Source organism: Alligator sinensis, unplaced genomic scaffold (genome assembly GCF_000455745.1).
Source record: "Alligator sinensis unplaced genomic scaffold, ASM45574v1 scaffold499_1, whole genome shotgun sequence".
NCBI lineage: Eukaryota > Metazoa > Chordata > Crocodylia > Alligatoridae > Alligator > Alligator sinensis.
The window spans coordinates 187933-208243 of record NW_005841864.1 but is presented as its reverse complement, the minus strand read 5'-3'; the positions used below and the strand labels follow the sequence as shown (position 1 = coordinate 208243).

Here is a 20311-nt window from a genome sequence, read left to right as displayed (position 1 = left end):
ATAGCCTGGAGCCCCCACCTCATGTTGTATCAAAAAATCAAGAACTAGGAAGTGTAACCCAAGAAATGGATTATTCCTACCTGGCAAAAACGTGGCTAGGTTTCCCAGGAAGTGCCCTCATTCAATGAATCACGGTGCCTCATCCACTACACTCTCCTGGAAGAACCTCATATGAGGGTAGGCTTGCAAATAATACTTGTCTTCCCTCAGACAGTGAATCATCCTTGGTTGCAGCCAGGTGTAATTTGAAGTACTTTGTACCTGTATAGCTAATTAGAGCCCAGTGACTTTAGAAAAAATCCCTGCAAGTCTTATGATAGGAACAGAGACCCAAGACCTTCTATCTACAACTGCTACTTTTGGAGAAGCTCAGTCTCCAGAACAGAGTTTCTGAAACACTCTTGTCAGATACTTAATTTTTGCTCATTTAACATTCTTAGAACGTCTGGCTGGAATGCTGTTACAGTACCATTTCTGTATATATTCCTAAGTATGAGTTCTGCATTTTAAATTAATATTTTAATTCTCAGTGCTGCATTTTTGCAAATGTCTCTAGTACAGATGAAGTGGCAACTGTTCCTTTCATCATTGCCTCATTGCTTTGATTTGGAGAACTAACGATATTCAGGTTAAGTAGTTATTGCATATAATTCAATTTTTTATAAATGAAATGAAATGCGCACAACTGATTTTAAAGGCAGACATTACTTATGTAGTGAAATAAGTTGTTTTAGCAAGACCCTTTGTACTTTTTATTTTCATTTTTAGCTCTCAGTTACTGGGATAATAGAGGAAAAAATAGGCTCTATTGCTCTTTGTTAGGGCTAGTTATTAGTTTTCCATTTGGCTAAGTACAGACGTTCAAAAAGCCTGAAGCGGTATTAATCTAAGTTATGCAGTTTTCTGTAAACACCCTAGGCTAAATTGGTAGGAAACAGTAAACATTTTTTCCCTTTGGTGTGCAGGGCATGAAGGCTGCCTGCACTGGCTGAGGCCTAAGATTGGGGGAGCTCCTGCATGCTTCCCAGTGTGCCCTGCAGGCTCCCTGGGATGCTGGACACTGTCAAGTGTAGCTGAGTGCCCAGGCCTCCTGTGATTGGCATCCAGACATAGGCATGCATGCCCCCACAACCCCTCCACTCTAGTTCTCTGAGACCAAAAAAGCCTTGCAGCACCCCAGGTGCCCATGGCCCAGGTACCTGCCAGCAGTGGCCAAGCCATGGAGGTCACGGGGTTGCTTCTGTGTGAGCCCAGTCCCAATGTCTTACCTCCTACCACCCCGACCCACCAGAGGCATGCCACCTGCACTGGCTTCTGCTTCGAGTGGGTGGGATCCATACTGGGGTCTGGGTGACAGGACACCTGTCTCTGGCCTCTGAGATGTTGTGTGTAGAAGCCAAAGTCAGGCTTCATGGTGCTGTGCCCAAGCATGGGGGCATCAGGGTCCATAGTTAGGTGTACGGAAGCCAGGATTGGGTTCCATGAGGCTGTGCCCAAGCATGGGGGTTGTCCTGGGCTCAGTGTCAGGTGGGAGTGTGCATTGTGGGGTGCTTTGTGACGGGGTGTGGGGCACAGCCTGGGGACGCAGATGCCCAGGTCCCAGGGCTTATGCAAGGGACACAGAAGCTTCCCTCCCTGCACTACTCCTCCCTCCCCCCACTGCCTGCCTGTGGCTAACAAATGGCCACAGGTAGGAGGCAGGGCTGGAGAGAAGGTCTGTGCCAGTTTAGCTCTGGGAGAACTCAGGGGAGGGGCTCAGTGGGCATTCAACTGGAGCAGCCAACCATAAGCCAACCGCTAGCATGCCTCCCTGCTACACAGAGGTTGCAGGGAGCTGCAAAGGAGGCTGGGATGCAAGGGGACAGTGATCTAACTTGAGCTAATAGGGGATCTGGTACAGAAGTTCGATTCACTGATTTAACTTAATCAATTAGATTTGAGTGCGCATCAAACCAGGTCTATCATAGACTGGGTTCCACCATTTTTAGACCAGTCTATGTGTACCAAACTTCTGTATGGTTACGGACTTATACTGGTTTCAGACAATTTAGACCAGTGTATGTATAATGTCTGTACCCGGCTTCTATCTAAATTATCAGAAAAGGAGGAGACATGAAAGCTTTTGCTTTATTGGACTACTGTATGGAATATTATTATTTGATTTTTGTGCTTGTATAACATTTACAGTTTTGGCTCCCTGGAAGGATACATGCAGTATAGTATATGGGGCAGACATGAAAAGAGAAAATAGTCATAATGAGTCATGTGTGTGTGTAATCGCTTCTGAGCCTTTTACAGGCTAAGATCATGTAATTAGCACAGACTAATGTGTGTCTATTCCATTGTGTGACTCTTAGAAAACTGTCTCCTTCATCACATTCTCATGATGGTATATGACTAGCAATGTTGCCAAGCATTGAATGGAGTCTTGTAATATAATTGTTACTGTAAGATAAGTCTAGAACTTGCTTTTCTTTCATAGAATAGATTCTGAGAGTCTTTTATATTGGAGTTAGTGCCAGAGGTATAGTTAGTTTGCAAAAGAAAGAGATGGTATTTTCAGCACCGTCCACTTCTGTTTCAACAATTGCTTACTTTGGGCAGGGGGAGTATGGGTCTTGTCTGAGAAATTATAGAAACAGATATTCATTAAAGTGATAGTGATCCGTTCTCCATATAGAAATACCTTTATCTAGTGAAGATCTTTCTAATGATGTGATTGTTTTATAGCATTCTTGAAACTGTCTTCACTATAAGCTGCTCAGCATGTGCTTTGCTTGCTACATAGCGCATCCCTGCCAGTTTCAACTGAGCTTATATTCCAAGTGAAATGATATGTGGTGCATGGACAAAGATGTCTGATTATTTGGAAATGTCATAACCACAGTTGCTCAATCTTGATTCCAGTTCATATCATTGCATATAAAAAGATTGTCTTTCCAGAGTATGGTTGGTTAGGCATGGGAGAGTATATTTTAATATTTCTTGTTATCTGCAGAATACATTTTGTTGGAAATGTTTCTTGTTAGCACGCTGCAGTCAAATGCAAAGACTTCAAGGGAAACACAACAGACAGTGTCTCAACATAATGAGCATTTACAGTGACAGACCAGTAATCTTTGCTGTCTGTACTCTACATGACCCCCCCAAAGAGTTTCTCCTACTACAGCACCATATACGTATTGCAAGATCCAATAAAATTACATCAGGCTGTAAGTAGCCACAGAACAACTGATTTCCAGCCCTTTCTTTTGCAAGAATACAATTAATTATGTGGGAAAGATATCCCTTGTGCAGATTGGGCTTAATCTTGTAGGTAGAACATGCCTTTGTGCCTCCAAACAGCAGACCCAGCTTCAACATTCCATTCCATTTTTTGGTGTGTCATGTGCCTTGAAAAATAGTCAGTGAACAGTATAAATTATAAATATAGAAAAGCAGTGCATGGAAACATCCAACATGGCAAAACCAAGTACATGATATAGCACACAGGAACACAAACAAATATGTTTTAAGCACGGTAAATTACAGGCTCTCAACATATCACATGTGTGACTTGAAGTAAAAACAGCCACATGCACATGCAAAAAGAGCAGAACCCTCCCTTTCAGTCAGGTGTCACAGTTCACAGGCCACCCTTGATCAATCAGAAACAACTTCTACATTGGCTGGGCTGTTGCTGTTCCTAAAGTAGGAATCCACTTATTCAGCTAAACTGTTCCCAGCTTAATTAATGACAGGCAATTGTGTTCTTAAACACTCGATGTAGCATCATATTTCTGCAACTCATTCATCTCATTGATTGCATTTTGTGACTGTTTTGTTGATTGTATTTTTTTGTCTTGTCCATATGAATGTTGTAAGTAATGTGTGATTTTAGATGTAAGTGATCACTAATTATGTGTGTAATATTTTGGAAAAGGTCATGTCTTGAAAATGCATGACTATAACATTAATCTTGCCTGCTTAATAAAAAAAAAAGTACATGGCATGCAGAAATAAGAGAACAATTGTCTTTGTTTAAATGTAGAGATAATTAGAAATGCACTGAGCTGGGTTGTCTAACATAGCAATATAATTTAGAAGTGTTTAAAATTGAAAGAACAAAAAGAATGTTTCAGAGGTTAAACTGTGACTATTGGATTACATTTGGTTAGATTTATTATACACTACTACTGTTAAAGGTCTAAACATTTCTGTAAGGTGTGTAATCAGAGATAATGTCTCAACAGAATTACACTTATTACAAGTGGGTGTGATCCCAAAGAATAAATATATTTCATAAAAGTGATAAATGGGTTAAAAGAAGACATTGCACCATCTTTCTTGCTTAGGATAAAATAAATGTACATGTTTAGATGTCTATCATATGACAAAGGAGATTGGAAAGAATTAAATATGAAATAAAGTATGTGCCTCTCTTTCACAGCCAAAAGTTAAGTTTTAAAGAGCGGGTACGGATGGCCAGCCCAAGAGGACAGAGTATTAAGAACAGGCAAGCTTCTGTTGGAGATCGGCGGTCCCCAAGTACTGACATTACTGCAGAGGGCAGTCCAACCAAAGTGCAAAAGAGCTGGAGCTTCAATGACCGAACACGTTTCCGACCTTCACTGCGTCTGAAGAGTTCTCAGCCCAAACCAGTGTTAGATGGTAAGATTTGATTATGCATATATTCCTTTGGGACTATCTATGGCATTGGCAGATCTAGGATTTTGAAAAGTGGGATGCACATGGTCTGGCACATCATCACACATAACACAACACATGCTTCTCCAATTAAAGAGAAACAAGAAGTTTATTAATATGGTAGCACTAGATTATTCAGTTTAAGATCAAAACAAAAACAAATATAACTATTGGAATGTGCACTAATTTGCTAGGATATATATAAATAAAAAAAACCAACACAACCAACTAGGGAAAACATAGTTGAAGGATATTGTATCATTAGTCTTGTAGTCATGATAGTTATATGAATATCTCTTATTCAGATTCATAAAACAAAACTGAGCCTTCTTGAGTGTCTTGACAGTGCCTCCGATATTTCAGTCAATCATTTCTACACCTGAGTTAATATTACCACACCTGAGTTAAAGTTTTTAGCTTGAGGTAAAAAAAAAAAAAAAAGTCTTCAGAGCTATGAAATAAGATAGACATTGCCCAGAATCACTAACAGACAGAAAAATTGCAGAAAGAAGATAGTTTGAATAATGAAACATCAAGACCATTAAGAAGGATAGAGGGTCATTAACACCTGTGGAGTAGAGAGAGAATAACAGGAATCAGCAAGATGATGAACCATGAAATTAAATGACAATCTCAGCACTGCCTGAATAGAAATGCTTCTGCCCCTCCCAGACAGTTGGTTTTCAAGTTGGGGTACAGTAGGAATTAAGGGGGGAGTGCAACTGTGCCAGTGCACCCCCTATCATCTCCTCCCCCCTACCACTGGTCCATGGGACAGACTATTTACTGGAAAATAAGATGCTCTAAGACAATACCGTATAAGTTATACCGCTTTTTTGGGGATGTTGTGTGTGATAATACACTAGTGAATCACAGAAATTTCCTTCCTTTGAGGTTTTTTATTTGATAAATAATGTCCAGGCCAATACATTTATTTATTAACTAATAAAGTACCATATTTACTCATATGCCACATGAAGCTTTTCCTCAAATATCAGCTTTCCAAAATTGAGTTTCATGTCTTATGCAGAGAAGCTGATTTTATTTGATGTGTAGAGATACTGTGCTATAATGGTTGCCACTTTTTTCTAAGCTAGCAAGAAGCAGGGATGGAGTCCAGTTTTAACCCTGTTGTGGATGCTGCTGAATTATCTGTAGCTTTTGTCTAAGCAGCCAAAAGCTGATGCCAATTAAGCAGCTGTTGTGAAAGAATTCACACTGCCGCTTGTTCCTGAAGCAGCCGCTGAGTTGGCTGAGGGGAAATGAGCTGCTCCATGAAGTCATCTCTCCACTATGACTCTGGAAAAATCTTATTTTCGGCTTTCTGCCTTCCAGAAACAACGTGCAGGTCTTATTCGGAGGCATGGAATATATGAGAAAAAATGGTAATTGGCTTATGTGTCTCAATGTCCAGTTGATTTCCGAACACATGAAGAACAATATATTTTTAAAATTCCTACCTGGCAGCAGGCAGAGGAATGGCATTTCACAAACATCCTGAGATTTGTAGAAACAGCCACTGCTTTGTTGAATATTGTTTTCCATTATATAACACAAATGCTGCTGGACTAAGAGAATAATTTTCCTCTTAACCAATATAGTTAGTGTTAGTTAATTTCTTCTCACCTTTTGGGAAAATGCTTATTCAGCAAAATCTATATATTTCATGGGAAGGTGCAAATGTTGTTAATTTCAATGAAAAATATATTGAAACATCTTACTTTGATAAAGTTTAAGCACTTCACATCAAATTCACTGTTTTAGTTGTTAGAAAACTTAAAATTAAAGCAAAGTGCTTTAATAAGGGAGATTTAATATTGCCAAAATAACATTTTTGTTTCATGAGAAATTTTGAAATTTTTATCTTTGTTTGGATTCAAACCACACACAATTTTTTAATTTAATAATTTCCCTTTCCCATGAAATAGGAATTCTAGATTTTGACCAGCTCAGATGGTCAGCTGTTTCAGGGAAGAGTAGGTTTTGAAACCTTATCCCTTTTTTTTTCTCCAGCTAAGCACTTTCATGGAGATTCTGTTTGCCATTAAATTAGCTGACACTTAAAAATGTATAAAATAGTCCTAGTGACTCCACTAATCAGGATGCATCAAAGATGGGGAAAACAGAGGCAATGCTGGACAAAGCATCTTCAGAGGACTATGGTAGCCATAGTTCTGTTACAGAGTTCTGTTACAAAAGGAGCAGAGAGCCAATTAGCCCTTGCCTTCTATTGAAGTTCAGCCTGAAAGCTAGTCAGTTCCAAGAAGTGAGTTAAAAGTAATTTTACATATTACAAGTGCCACAGAGTCCACTGACAGTTTTGCTTTATATAATCACATATTCCCATTTTATGACAGTTTTATTCTCTCCAAAAGTACCCACACCTAAACAATAGGGGAAACAGGCTTATTATAAAATGGAAACGATACAAAGAATTGTCAAATGCACAAAGTAAACCAATTGACCAATACAGAGAAACATAACTGTTTTTTTCCCATAATAATAATCTTGCATATTATATGTTAAAGTAAAATCTCAGCAGTTGTAGTAGAACTGTGGAGCAAAAGGATAGTCACTCACTAAGCCTAAGTCTGTGTCAATGATTAGATTCAGCCTTAAAGTCACTTTAAAGTCCATATATAGTGACTATCTCCAATGTAAACCCCAATGCCCGACTCCTTACAGCAATCCAGTCTGACCTTAGAGCCCTCCAGAATCTCAGCATACAAGACTGACCCCCCACCTCTCAGTCTCCTCACCGTTCTGCAGTATGTCTGGAATTAACCAACATGTTCAGGCCTCAGGCACAGGAAGTCAATTAGCAACAGTCCTACAGTTCTCTGCTCATTACTTCCGGCTCTTCTTTACTTAGTTCTTCTCTCCACATCTGATAAGTAGACGCTGTCCGGTAAGTAAGTCTGAAAGGAGAGACTAATAGTCTGCCAACTGAGTTCCAGAAGGGTTCAGCAAAGCAATCTGGGATTCATTTTGCTGCTATACTCGAGAAATAAAAATACAACGCAGCCAGCTCTGGTGCAGGCTAAAAGATAAAGACGAGCAGATCATATGGCTCAGGTGGATAGCTACCTCTGGATTAACCTGAAATATAGTATAGGCATACCCTCATGTACAAACCAAAAATGAATTCACTGATTAGAACCAGTAACTGGAACTGTATCAGGAAAAAAAACTGGCATCCAGTGTAGTTTGTTCAGCACCATTGTAATTTTCATTTTCACTGCATTGTTCATAATCTCATCTTTCAGTTTCTAGCTATCTCACACCAAGACATTCATTCTCTTTTTCATCAGCTCTCATAGAAGAAATTTTGCAAACATTGCTGGGGCAGTGTCAGGGGAAAGTGCCCTTGACTGAGCACTTCCCAGGTCGAAATTGGAAGGGGTGTCACTGCCTCTAGTGTCTACTCGCCCACCACAACTTGATGTTGAGTTTGTAATCTACAGAATAGGAGGCAGTTCACCATGACTAATTTGAAAGCTCTTTATAGGCAGGATTTACACTAGTGGTAGTTACAGTCCAAAACACAGTTCAAAATTAGGGCCTGTACCTTTAAGGGATAGCAAGACTTGCACACCCTGTGAATCTGAATAGGGCCCAATGGCTGGGAGCTCCACCACCCCTATACTCCTTCCACAAACCACCAGAGTTGCAACCAAAACACAACAAAAGAGCAGGAGCCTTTGTGCTCCTCTTACTGCCCTCCAGGTATGTTACAGCCTGGCAGCTTCACTTTCGCTTTCTCTCCTTCTCCTTCCAGTCTCCACAGCTGCTTTTTATCTCCCCATCAGCACTCCTAGTGGCCAATCTGCTGGCTTCACCATCTGTGAGACAGCTGCCCCTGGGGCTTCCCTTAGTTCCACTCTGAGCTGGGTTTTCTCCCTCACCCCACAACCGACAGCCTCTCTGTTCCCAGCTGTGCTGCGGGGAACAGCTGGGGACGGGGGCCAGGTGCAAAGCCTTTGTCTCCCTGACTCTGCTAGGATTCCCCCATGCTAAGTTCTGCTTCCCCTCACTCAAAGTTTTTGTGGTCCCACCTCCTTTCATCTTTGGAAGACTACTCATTGTGGCTTCAGTTCTTCCTCTTCATGCCTACATGAGAAGAAATCCATGACTATGTTTTCTGGCCTGTGTTCAACCTAAAACTAATAGAGCTGTAGCATTAGAGCCCAGTATGTCAGGAAAGTGTTATCAGACTTTGCCGTTTGTAGCCACTTTAAAGGCTCATGATCCGTGATCAGCTTAAATTCCCTACCCAGGAGGTAGTTCCAGAATAGTTCAATACCCCATTTGATTGCTAGATGTTCTCATTCAATGGTGGAATACTGTCATTCGTGCCCTCACAACTTCTTGCTGGCATATACTATGGGCTGATCCCCTTCAGGGCACTTCTGTGTCAAAACAGCTCCAAGTGCTATTCTAGAAGCATCCATCTATAAGACAAAGGGCCTTTTAAAATCTGGTGTGAAGAGCACCAGTTCTTTGCATAAGGCTGTTTTAACTTCCTCAAAGGCCCATTGAGCATCTTCCCTGCACACCACAGGCTTGGATCCTCATCCCTTCATCAGGTCCGTAAGATAGGCAGTTAGCTCAGAAACGTGGGGTATAAATTTGCAGTAATAGTTAGCTAACGCCACAAAATACTTTACTTGCTTCCTCATCCAGGGGACCTTGTACATTCTTAGGGCCTCCACCTTATCTACAAGGGTCTTTATCTTGCCTTATCAAGAACCCCAAATATTTTGTTTCTGTTTATCCTAAGGCACACTTACGAGGTTTGGCAGTGAGTCCTGCCTTCCTAAGTTCCTCTAATATATCTTGTAGGTCTTCTAGGTGTTGTGGCCAATCGTTTGAGAATATAATCGTATCATTGATATAGGCTGCAGCTCTCAACTGATGTTCAGCAAGGACCTGATCCATGACATGCTAGAACATCGCCGTTGCCCCATTGAGGCCAAAGGCATTCTCTGAAACTCAAATAAGCCCCGTGGTGTTCCAAAAACCATCTTTTTACAATTCTTGAGTGCCATGGGTATTTGCCAATAGCCTTTAGTCAAATCCAGTGTGGAAATATATTTGGCTTGTCGTATTTTCTCCAGCATTTCCTCAACCCTCAGCATAGGAAAGGCATAGAATTGAGCTATTGCATTTATCTTCCTAAAATCTACACAGTCTCAGGGACCCATCTGGCTTTGGCACCACCACTAATGGGCTGCACCACTGGATTCTCAATTCCCTGATTATTCCCTTTGCTAACATCTGTTCAATTTCTGCTTTTATCTCTTTGTAGAGGCCTTGGGGCAATCATCACGCTCCCTTGCTGCCTTGGAGCGTGCCAATCACTGCCTAGTGTCATTGGATTTGGCAAGTTTATAGCTAACCTTACCAGCATGTTGTGGGTTTTCCCAAGCACCATTAAAAGGACTGTCTGATGCTTATAGGTGGTGGTATCCCTTTGAAAACATATCATTGTTATTGCCCTAAAGAGTTCCTCTATATCAGGCAGAACTAACATGGTTCACACCATGGTCTGGGTGGAACCAGTGTCAGCTATCACCCAGAACATCAGTTCTCCTAGTTTTACCTCCACTATAGGCCTTAGAGGGCTTTAGTACCCTCCCCTTCCAAAACTACAATCCATCTGCTCAGGCTTTTCAATAGTCTTTTTATGGTCCTGACCAATATAGGATGTCTCCTTCCGGGGACCAGTGTACTCCTCTCAGTTGTGGGCAGTAACTTGCTCCGTGGCCACTTTCTCCACAGTTATAACATCTATCTGGCTTCACCAGACTGCACTTCTGTCCTTCTCTTGTTCCCCCTGAGGTGGTTCTGCAATTCCCTGACCTATGGCCGAAGAGGGCCTTAACCTTCTCTTGTTGTACACCCTTTTCCACTTTGACATAGGCCTCTGCTATCTTCAGGGATTCTGCTGCTGACTGCAGTTGATGCTGACGCACCCATTGTTGGATCCCTTCTTCCAAGTTCCTGATGAATTGTCCAATAGTTTTAAATCCAGTACCTCTTCCATGTTTACATTTTCAGGAGTCAGCCACTTCTGTGCCAGGTCCTGGAATAGTTGTAGTAGGACTCAGGGTCACCTCTTGTCCATCATCTTCTTCTCTGGAAATCTCAGCCTATAGTTTTTTGTGGATACCTCCAGACAGTATAAGATCACTTTCACTGTCTAGTAGTCCACAGCTTCTTCCCATGATAGAGTTCTGTATGCTGCCTATGCCTTGTCTATTAGTAGGGGACTGAACTGATAGGCCCACTTAGCTCTATCCCATCCAACTGCTGTGGCCATCCTTTTGAACACCTCAAGGTATGCCTCTGGGTCTTCCCCATGCATCACCTGAGGCATGTGGATTTACTCTGTTCTTCTTCCCAGTGCCCCAGAAGCTTCCATCATTTTCTCATTTAGAGCCAGCTGTTGGGCAAACAGCAGCTTGTCAGCCTTGTTATCTTCTACCCTGCATTTCAGTATCTCATCTACTTGTTGTTGCTGTCTCTGCAGATTTGCAACATGGCCTCTTGCATCTGCTGTCAAGTATCGATGCTCCCTGTAGCAGTTGGCACTGCCTCCATCTAAGCGGGGTTTGTGGTTTCCCGACCCAGGCACCAAAATGTGGCAGCATCAGGGGAAAGTACCCTTAACTGGGCAGTCCCCAAACTGAAATTGGTCTGGGGTGTTGTTGCCTCTAGCATCTACTTTCCTGCCGTGACTTGATGTTGAGTTTGTAATCTATAGAATAGAAGGCAGTTCACTATGACTGCCATGTAATCCCATTATAGGCAGGATTTACACTCATGGTTGTTACAGTCCAAAACACAGTTCAAAATTAGGGCCTGTCCCTTTAAAGGATGGCAAGACTTGCTGGTTCAGGCATCCTGCGAGTCTGAGCAGGGCCCTGCTGGCTGGGAGCTCCACTACCCCTACACTCCTTCCATGAACCACCAGAGTTGCAACAGAAATAAGCACAACAAAAGAACAGGAGACTTTGTGCTTCTCTTACCCCCTCCAGGAGTGTTGCAGCCTGGCAACTTCACTTTTGCTCTTTCCTCCTCCTCCTTCCAGTCTCCACTGCTGCTTCTTATGTCCCCTCCGGTGCTCCCAGCAGCCAATCTGCTGGCTTCTTCGCCAGCCGAGTCAGCTGCCCCTTAGGTAAGTGTATGTCCCTGGGCCTTCCCATAGTTCCACTCTGGGCATGGTTTCTCTCTCACCCTGCAACCAGCAGTCTTTCTGTTCCTGGCTGCACTGTGGGAAACAGCTGGTGGCAGGGGACGAGCGCAGAGCCTTCTTCTCCCTCACTTTGCTATAATTGCCATATACCACATTTTCTTGCATGTAGCGCAACCCAGAATATAATATTCACCTTGTTTTTGAAAGGCAGAATGAAGCAAAAAAGAACTTTCTTTGTAGTATGGAACTGAGTAACAGTTGAAGAACTGAGCCTGTGCATTGTTCCGACAATGCAGATTTTCCTTTCAGATTTTGCTTTCACCTGGTAAGCAGCAGAACCTGCTCTTATTATATTTCTTATATATAATTCTCCGGTTTTCAGATGGTAGGATCGGGGAAAAGGTGTGTGTTGTATGTGAGGAAAATATGGCATTTTATCCTAGACAGGCTGTAACTTATACTCTTAAGGAATCTCCTGTATGAAAAGTTCCTACTTCTCTGTTACTATAATTGTTTTAGGGAAAAGTCATCATGAATTGTATCCCCAGAAATTTCTACAGATATAAACTAATATAGTTCGTAGTTGTGTATGAACAGTTACAGACTTTACAATTAATTCCTCAGAGTAATTTCAGACTGTTTTTGTGTCAGCAATTTCCAGCTGCAAGTCCACATTGTGTACAGGAGCCAATAGTTATGTCCAATTTCTCTTCTGTGGTAGAAGGAACAACAGCTTTAAATGACTCCAACTTTCTGGGAAATGGCAAGTTTCCACTCTGGGCCTTAGTCCAGCTGCTTCAGGAATCAATGTCATCCAACTGATGTCCTTTATTTTTCATTGCTCATATGCAGACATTAGCTGCTTCATATATTACATTTTGTAGCAATGACATGTACTATAATCCTGGATGTGTTCAGGTTTCTTCCCCACTTTCTACAAGTTTCACAGTGATTATATACTATCTTCAGATGTCGTTCAGTAGAAACAGATAAAGACAAAATGTTTAGCTAAGAACATTTGTAATGTTGTCCACTGAATGCAATTCATTATCTTAGGAGTTGTAGCAGTTTTCTTCCCAGTTCTCAGGTCATTATCTCTAACTCCCTACTGAAGATAGTTTCTGGCCAGTTGAATGGCTTGGGTAATTTTGGTGTTTTGGCTCTCCAATTGAAGCAAAAGTCCTCCTTTTCTGGACAAAGAGTCCAGACACAGAACAACATACACCAGTGGGACTCTCTGAACCACAGGACTTTCCTCCTATTAGTGTCAAGGTCTGTAGTTTTTCTCTTGTATCCTCTCTTTCGATATGAGGTAGATACTGAAGATTCCCTGACTTCCCCCTAGTAAGCAATTTCTTATTCTTCCTGGTCTAAACAATAATCTCCCTCTATTTTTGGAATCCACAGCCCGATGTCTTTAATTAAGGGCAAGCATTAATATGTAGCTTCCAAGCCCCCCTAATACTTTGTTGCCCTGTCCCCTCACATGCTAACCCAGATAAGTCCACAATTAATAGTATATGGTAGCCATTATTGATTTTAAAATGTCTTGATCTTATCAAAGGGGTACATGCATTGGAGGAGGATCAGGGAACAAAAACAACTGGAGATATCTTTCAGGAGAAATGGAAGCTCTCACCAAAATATAAAATTGAACTGAAAAGGCCCAACTGCCCCACATTTTATGTACCCAGAAAATTCCCCCCTCCCTAAGGCAGAAGCTAAAGAAGCTGAACAGATCTGTGCAGAGAACCATAGAGCCAGTAAAATAAACAAGATAGTAGGCACACTTGCAGACCATTGTTAGTAAATGTAGCAAGGTGGGATTCCCCAGGCCAGCTCCCCCACCTGCCTCTGGGTACGCCGCCCGCCTGTCTTGCCCACCACGACTTGTTGGAAAAATTAATAAGTTGCTACATCAGGCAGGAGGCTGCCCATTTCTGGCCCCAATGCCAGGGGCGCTATCTGCGGCTCCGATCCTTCCCTACCCTACAGCCCAAGCCTCACAGATGGCATCCAGCTGTTCTCAACATCACCAGCCCCACACTAGGCTCCAGAACCCTCTGGACAGGACCCTCCTATGCCACCTTCATCCAGGCTGCCAAGCACCTCATAGCTAGCTCCCCTCTCAGGCATGGTCCCCACTCAGGACCTTCAAACATACACAGGCCCTGGCCCCATCTCCAAGGCCAGGTGGGGTCCCAGGCCCACGACTCTGGGTGCCCCTCACACTGGCCACCTAGCGCTTTTGACTTTCTCAGTCCTGGCCCCAGCATGGACCAGTCGAGGGGGCACTCTACCTCTGGCCTCACTAGCCGCACACTCTCTCCGGGTCCACCTTCCTGGATGTGGGGAGCTGGGGTACCTCACACCATGCCTGGTGCTCCAGGGTCTCACAGGGGACTCTCACTCCCCACTCTGGAGCAGCAGGTCATGGTGCTACCCTGTGATCTTACACATCTCCCCCTTATACTCAGGGTATCAGGACTTCCCTCCTCAGGTGGCTCAGGTGGCCATTGCCATGCCTGGCCCTCTCTCCCACCAGTCTCCTGACCCACCCAAAGGTGGGATCTGGGGTTAAGGTGCCCCAACCCGCCTTTCACCAGGGTGGTAACTGGCCTGGTATTTCCTGGGAGCTCCTGCACCACTGGGAGCCCCCCCAAGCCATCCACACCCGGCAGGGTGCAGTTTTAGGTCATGCCCAGGACCAGGAGCCTCCTGACCATCCCCTATAGCTCCTGCCCTTACCTCCAGATGATACCAGCAGCCCTCCAGCCAGGTAATGTTGTTATCTGGCCTCCAACAGCAAAACTGCCCTGTTTATATGGGCAGCCCCAGATTCAAAATGCCTGCCTTCATCAGATACCTGGCAGCTGCCAGCTCCAGGCCCTTAAAGTGGCAGGCACCCACAGTGCCCTGCCACAGTAAACAAAACAGAACTGTCTATTCAGAGGCCCAAAAGGGTTAAATGAATACATAAAAAGACATCTGTTTTCACCACTGACAGGGAGAGGGATTTTTGTAGATAAATGGTTGACACCAAATATTTTTCCCTGCTTGTTACCTTAGTAACAAGGTATCTACTACTCTAGTAGATGCTCTCAGAAAAACAAGGTATATTTGGGCACATTCAGCACCCTCTTTGAAAGACTTTTCTCAGACTGCCAGTTGGATTTTGTTCACAACCCAAGGAGTTTCACAGAAAAATACGACAGTTTTTGATGATTTAGAAAGTACAAAGGTCTTATGCCGAAGAAAAACAACTGAAGAACCTGACCTAGATGCTTCAGGCATCTTTGGAAACAGCCAGAACTGCTGGGCTAAAGATAAATGAACAAAATGCAAATTCTCTATAATGGAAATAATGTTTCTGGAAGGATAGTTAACAGCAAGATGTATAGGTAGGGTCCAGTCAGGTTAAGGCCATTGCCAACAAGCCTGTCACAAAAGACAGAACCATACTAACTCTTCCAAAGAATCTTTGTATACAAGTGGAGAAATGTATGCCTAATCTAGCTGTCTGAAGTAGTAGTCTAAGAGCATTCCTATGCAAAGATATTCATAGATTCATAGAAGCAGGGTCAGAAGGGACCTGGGCAGATCATCAAGTCCGACCCACTGCCATGGCAGGAAAGAGTACTGGGGTCAAACGACCCCAGTGAGGTGTTCATCCAGCCTCCTCTTAAAGACCCCCAGGGTAGGAGCCATCACCAATGACCATCATCCAATGGCCATGGGATGCTATTATTAAAAAAGAGACTGACAAACTGAAGGGAATTATTAAAGAGGCCCCTGAATTAAAATGGCAATAAGTGCAGAACTAAGTTGTCCTCAGACACCTCCAGAAGAATGTTCGAGCAACACAATGCTCAAAACTGTTGCCTTAATTCATAGCATAAATATATCAATGCAGATCCACTCTGTCTTTAGGGTGGAGTGGGATTTTGGGTGACTTTACACTGATTTTGTGTATCATTCCATTCTGGGATTGGAACCGTAATATGTTGCAAAATACCAGAAGAAGGTGTTGACCCAGGTTCTATACCCTTTGAACCAGAGGGTGTTTAAGCTTACATATCCCACTTCACAACAAAGTGCTCTAACCAACAGGCCACAGGCTTGGCCTTGTTTCATTTCATAGATTTCATTTCATAGACATTAGGGGTTGGAAGGGACCTCAGGAGATCATCATGTCCACCCCCCCGCCATAGGTGGGAAGTCAGCTGGGATCAAGTGACCCCAACAAGAAATAAATCCATCAGTTTTTTGAAGGAGTCCAGAGCAGGTGCTTGCACCACCTGTAAGGGGAGTTTGTTCCAGACCCTGGACACTCGCACCATAAAGAACTTTTTGTTATATCCAGTCTAAATCGGCCTTCCTGGAGTTTATGGCTGTTAGACCTTGTTATCCCTTGGGGAGTTCTGGTAAACAGGAGTTCTCCCAGGTCCTGATGTACCCCTCTTAGGAAGTTGTAGGCTGCTACCAAGCCCCCCCTGAGCCTTCTCTGCTCCAGACTGAAGAATCCCAAGTTCCTCAGCCTCTCCTCATATGGCCCCCAAGCATGTGTATAGGCAGCCAATATGATCTGGGGTTGTTGCAGCTGCAACAAGGGTATGTACAAGTGTTACATTTAGATTGCCCTAAATGTCCTGGTGTACAAGCAGTCAGAGGGCTTAGATAACCATAAAAATGACATGCGTGATCTAAAGTCAGTTCACCTGTAGTGTTCCTTACAAGCGAACTCACTTTAGATCGGCAAAGAGTTAACCCAGTGTAGCAAGTGTTGATCTAGCCTAGCGAATGCCTACATGCATTCACAGCACAGCCCCAGGGCTGGCACAACCCAGCCACTTGCCACAATCCCAAAGCTGTGCTCTCTTAACTCCCTCAGTTCTGACTAGGTTATTTCCACCGCCCCTCCCCCCCAACTATCCTACCCACCAGACCAGGTTGGACTCTGCCCTCCCCCCACTCCCGCCCTCCCACAGAACCCAACACCTCCCACCGTCCCCAGACCTGCCAACTTGCCTCCAGCTGCCCACATCCCCTCCAGGCAAGCAGCAAATGCTTGCATGCACAGGATTCCAACTCAGGTGTAGGTAGCTTACACTAGGCTGTCTGAACCTGAGCCAGGTCCTGTAAACATGTTTGTACCCTTAGAACAAATAACTGCAAAGGGAAGTGAAGTTACAAGAGGGTAACCTTTTGTGCCTGTGGAGTTGTCTCGCCCCCCACACAACAGACAATAGACCAAAAGGAATAGATCCACCTTCTCAAAGGCTTCAGGAGGGAGAAGATAAAGGGTATTGCTTTGGCTGTCTTCTCAAGCAGCCAAGTTCTCAGACAAGAAACTACCACAAGAAACTTCCACACCAGGTTGAGACAGGTGACTTGGTACTGTGAGAAATAATAATTACCACACATACCAAAAATACTGCAGATGCCTCTGGAGAAATCCACAGATCCATGTGACAGCATAGGGCACTTCAGAGACCAATTGAATGTTTTTAGTTAGTAGGTTTTTTTCCTTTTTCATAGCTTCTTTACGGCCTCCCCAGCAATCCTTGTGGTAAGACCCAAAGTTTTGCTTCATAATTGTTTTCTTTCCTTAATGTAAAACAAGATCTGTTCTACCTTTACCCTTTACAACAAACATTGTTTTACATCACTTACCACCCCATCTTGACCTGAAATTAGCAGCAACCTTCCATAAACGATCAGCACTCCATGTTATCATTGTCTTTCCTTATATTTTGCTTCTAAACCTTTGCATGATATCTTCAGCATTCACTATAACCTAGAGACAGAGTATTGAATAAAACATCAAAAGTGTTCTACTCTTGAAATATTGCAGACATATTTCATTTGATTAATTAAAATGAACTCTCCATGGAAATTGTTGATTTCTGTTCCTATCTCTAAACTTGATGGTAGAACATTATAAGCTTGCATGAACTCTGCTCCTCTATTCTCCAGAGAGTACTTACATAGAATTCTCTGGGTGAATAGATTATAAAGATCATGGAAAGAATGCAAGTGTATACTTCATCCCCCATGTCCTTATTTATTACTATGTAATTTATGTATTATAAAAAATGACAGCTTTTCTTTTAAGTAGTACATACATCTTGCCATCACATGGGGTTCATTTAATCAGGGATAGTCTGTTAGTTGCTTTTAGAACTGCATTAACTACTCATTACTGGTTCAGAATTAAATGATATAATATCTTTAGACTTTTTATTGGATTTATATGATTTAATATAATGGGATTAAAATATGTTGTGCTATTAGCAATACAGCAATTGATGTTATTCAGTAACTTCCAGTAATGTTTTTGTGATTGCCTGAACTGATAATAGATATTTCAATTATTACAGATTCTATTCTATTTAATTAGTGAGATCTTATCAAACATAACCCAGCAAAGGGGTCACCAATGGCCTGCAGGCTGGATTCAGCCTGTGAATCAGTCTGATCCAGCACAGGGGGGATCAGCCATGCTATCCTCCCTCCCCCGCCACCACCACAGTAGTTCTCTTCATTGCAGAGCCTGCTGCTTCACAGTGTTTGAACTAACCTTTGCTGCAGAGAGGTCCGGAATCTGGCAGCTTGACACTTGAAGTGGAGGGGGATGAATGGAGACTTCTGGTCTGCATTGATGGCAGGGTTGCAAACTCTGGTCAATACTGGCAAAAGGTCACAGCCCCATGATCTAGCATACTAATTTGAACTCTGAGTAAGATTGTCATCAGATGTAAACTAGCATAGATCCCTTGGTTTCAGCAGTAGTGCTTCTGTTTCCATCAACTGAAAATCTGGCTTTATAAATCTGTATATGTATCATCATGAAGCAAAGCTTTATTCATGAAGGTAAAAACTTGCTTATCAAAAGGATTGTTTTCCCAATGAGGGGTTCGCAACTTGAGTAAGGGTGGTGTAACAGAGCTCAGAGAGAGAGTAGCATAGTCTGATGTAAAGGTGCATGATTTTCAGATGACCACGTCAATGGAGAAGCCAAGAATTATCAAGCCAATCCAAAGAAATGAAAACCTTCATACAACGCTATCTCCTATATATTCTGTTTATGCAAAATATATTGCTATTTTTAAACATGCCTGATTTTTTTCAAGTGGCCTTTTTCTATTTTACATAAACTTTTGTTTATAAAGCAAAGTATCTTGGTTACCATTAATCCAATACTGACCTCCTTTCTTCCCCACCTGTGACTTAGAAGTTGGTGCTTCTTGCTCTTTCATGGGAAGGGAGAAGGAGACAGAAGTAGGAGCTACCTGATCTTAAGTGGGCAAATGACTTTTGCTGCTTCTGTGCCCACCCCAACTGTAGGGTTGGAACTAAAGTCTTATCAGTATTAATACCAATGAATTCCCTTACGAAGCAAAAGTTTGGAACAGAAGAACAAATACCAACAAAGATGCTGTGGGAACAGAATACACAGAAAGAGATGGTCAAAGATACATGATGTTTAATCTATGATTCTATACAATAGTCTGAAATTTCTTATTATGGGTAGGCCTTCATATTGAATGAATGAATGAATGGTGCATGTATAATATTCAATGTGTGTGTAACTAACTTTTAGGTAACTATAATTTTAAAAGAATAAAATCCCAAATGACTTAAATTATTACACCATCTATCTTTCTTTCTTCTCTCTTTTGATCACCTAATAATCAGTTGGATAGTGAGCTGCACTATGATGTGATCAGCAGTTTTTACTGTAGAATTATTATGCATATAATTAACTGATTTTAGAAAGCCTTCTGATTCTGCATATCATCACTCACACAATAAGAATGCCTTTTTAATTAAGTATCAGGAACCATTCCATGAAATATTGCCAGTATTTCTACAGAGCAGTTTTCTGATATTAAATAACAAGTAAAGATAATGGATAATTATTAGGAGGGCATCTTTATGTAATGTTCATTATACATCTAGAACAGAAGCATGAATTATTTAATAATGGGTATAAATGAGGTGTCTGATCTTAAAAAAAATTGCAAGTGTTTGCTGAAAAAAGAGATTAGATAAAATATGTAGAATAAAATCTTGACTGTGACATGTAAATAGTTGTCTCTCATTCTGTATGGACAATTCCTGAATAATGTGGATTTGGGGCTTGTTTAACAACTAGATTAGGAATTGGGAATTACACATGATTAAAGTAGAGTGCTCCTGGAGTATTGGTTTCAGCACCAACTTTCAGTGGGGGGCTCAGAGTTGATTTATTTCTGTGTCTTAAATGTAGTATGGCCCAGATTACACCAAAATCTGGCATGGCCCAGATTATACCAAGTGGCAGATATTTTCAAAAACTCTTCCAGGAAAAATGTCCTGAGATCTCACACCAAGATCTTCATCCTCACCCCTTCTTCACATTAACAAGTTGAACATTTTGCTGCG

General features: G+C 42.3%; 1 protein-coding gene across 1 annotated transcript in view; it reads left to right on the top strand.

Moving 5' to 3' along the window:
• Positions 1-20311, top strand: part of KCNQ5 (potassium voltage-gated channel subfamily Q member 5) — a 202803-nt gene that overhangs the window by 144455 nt on the left and 38037 nt on the right. The window contains exon 10 of the mRNA XM_025191141.1: positions 4430-4650. Coding sequence (XP_025046926.1) covers positions 4430-4650 — 221 coding nt within the window. The remainder of the gene's footprint in view (positions 1-4429; positions 4651-20311) is intronic.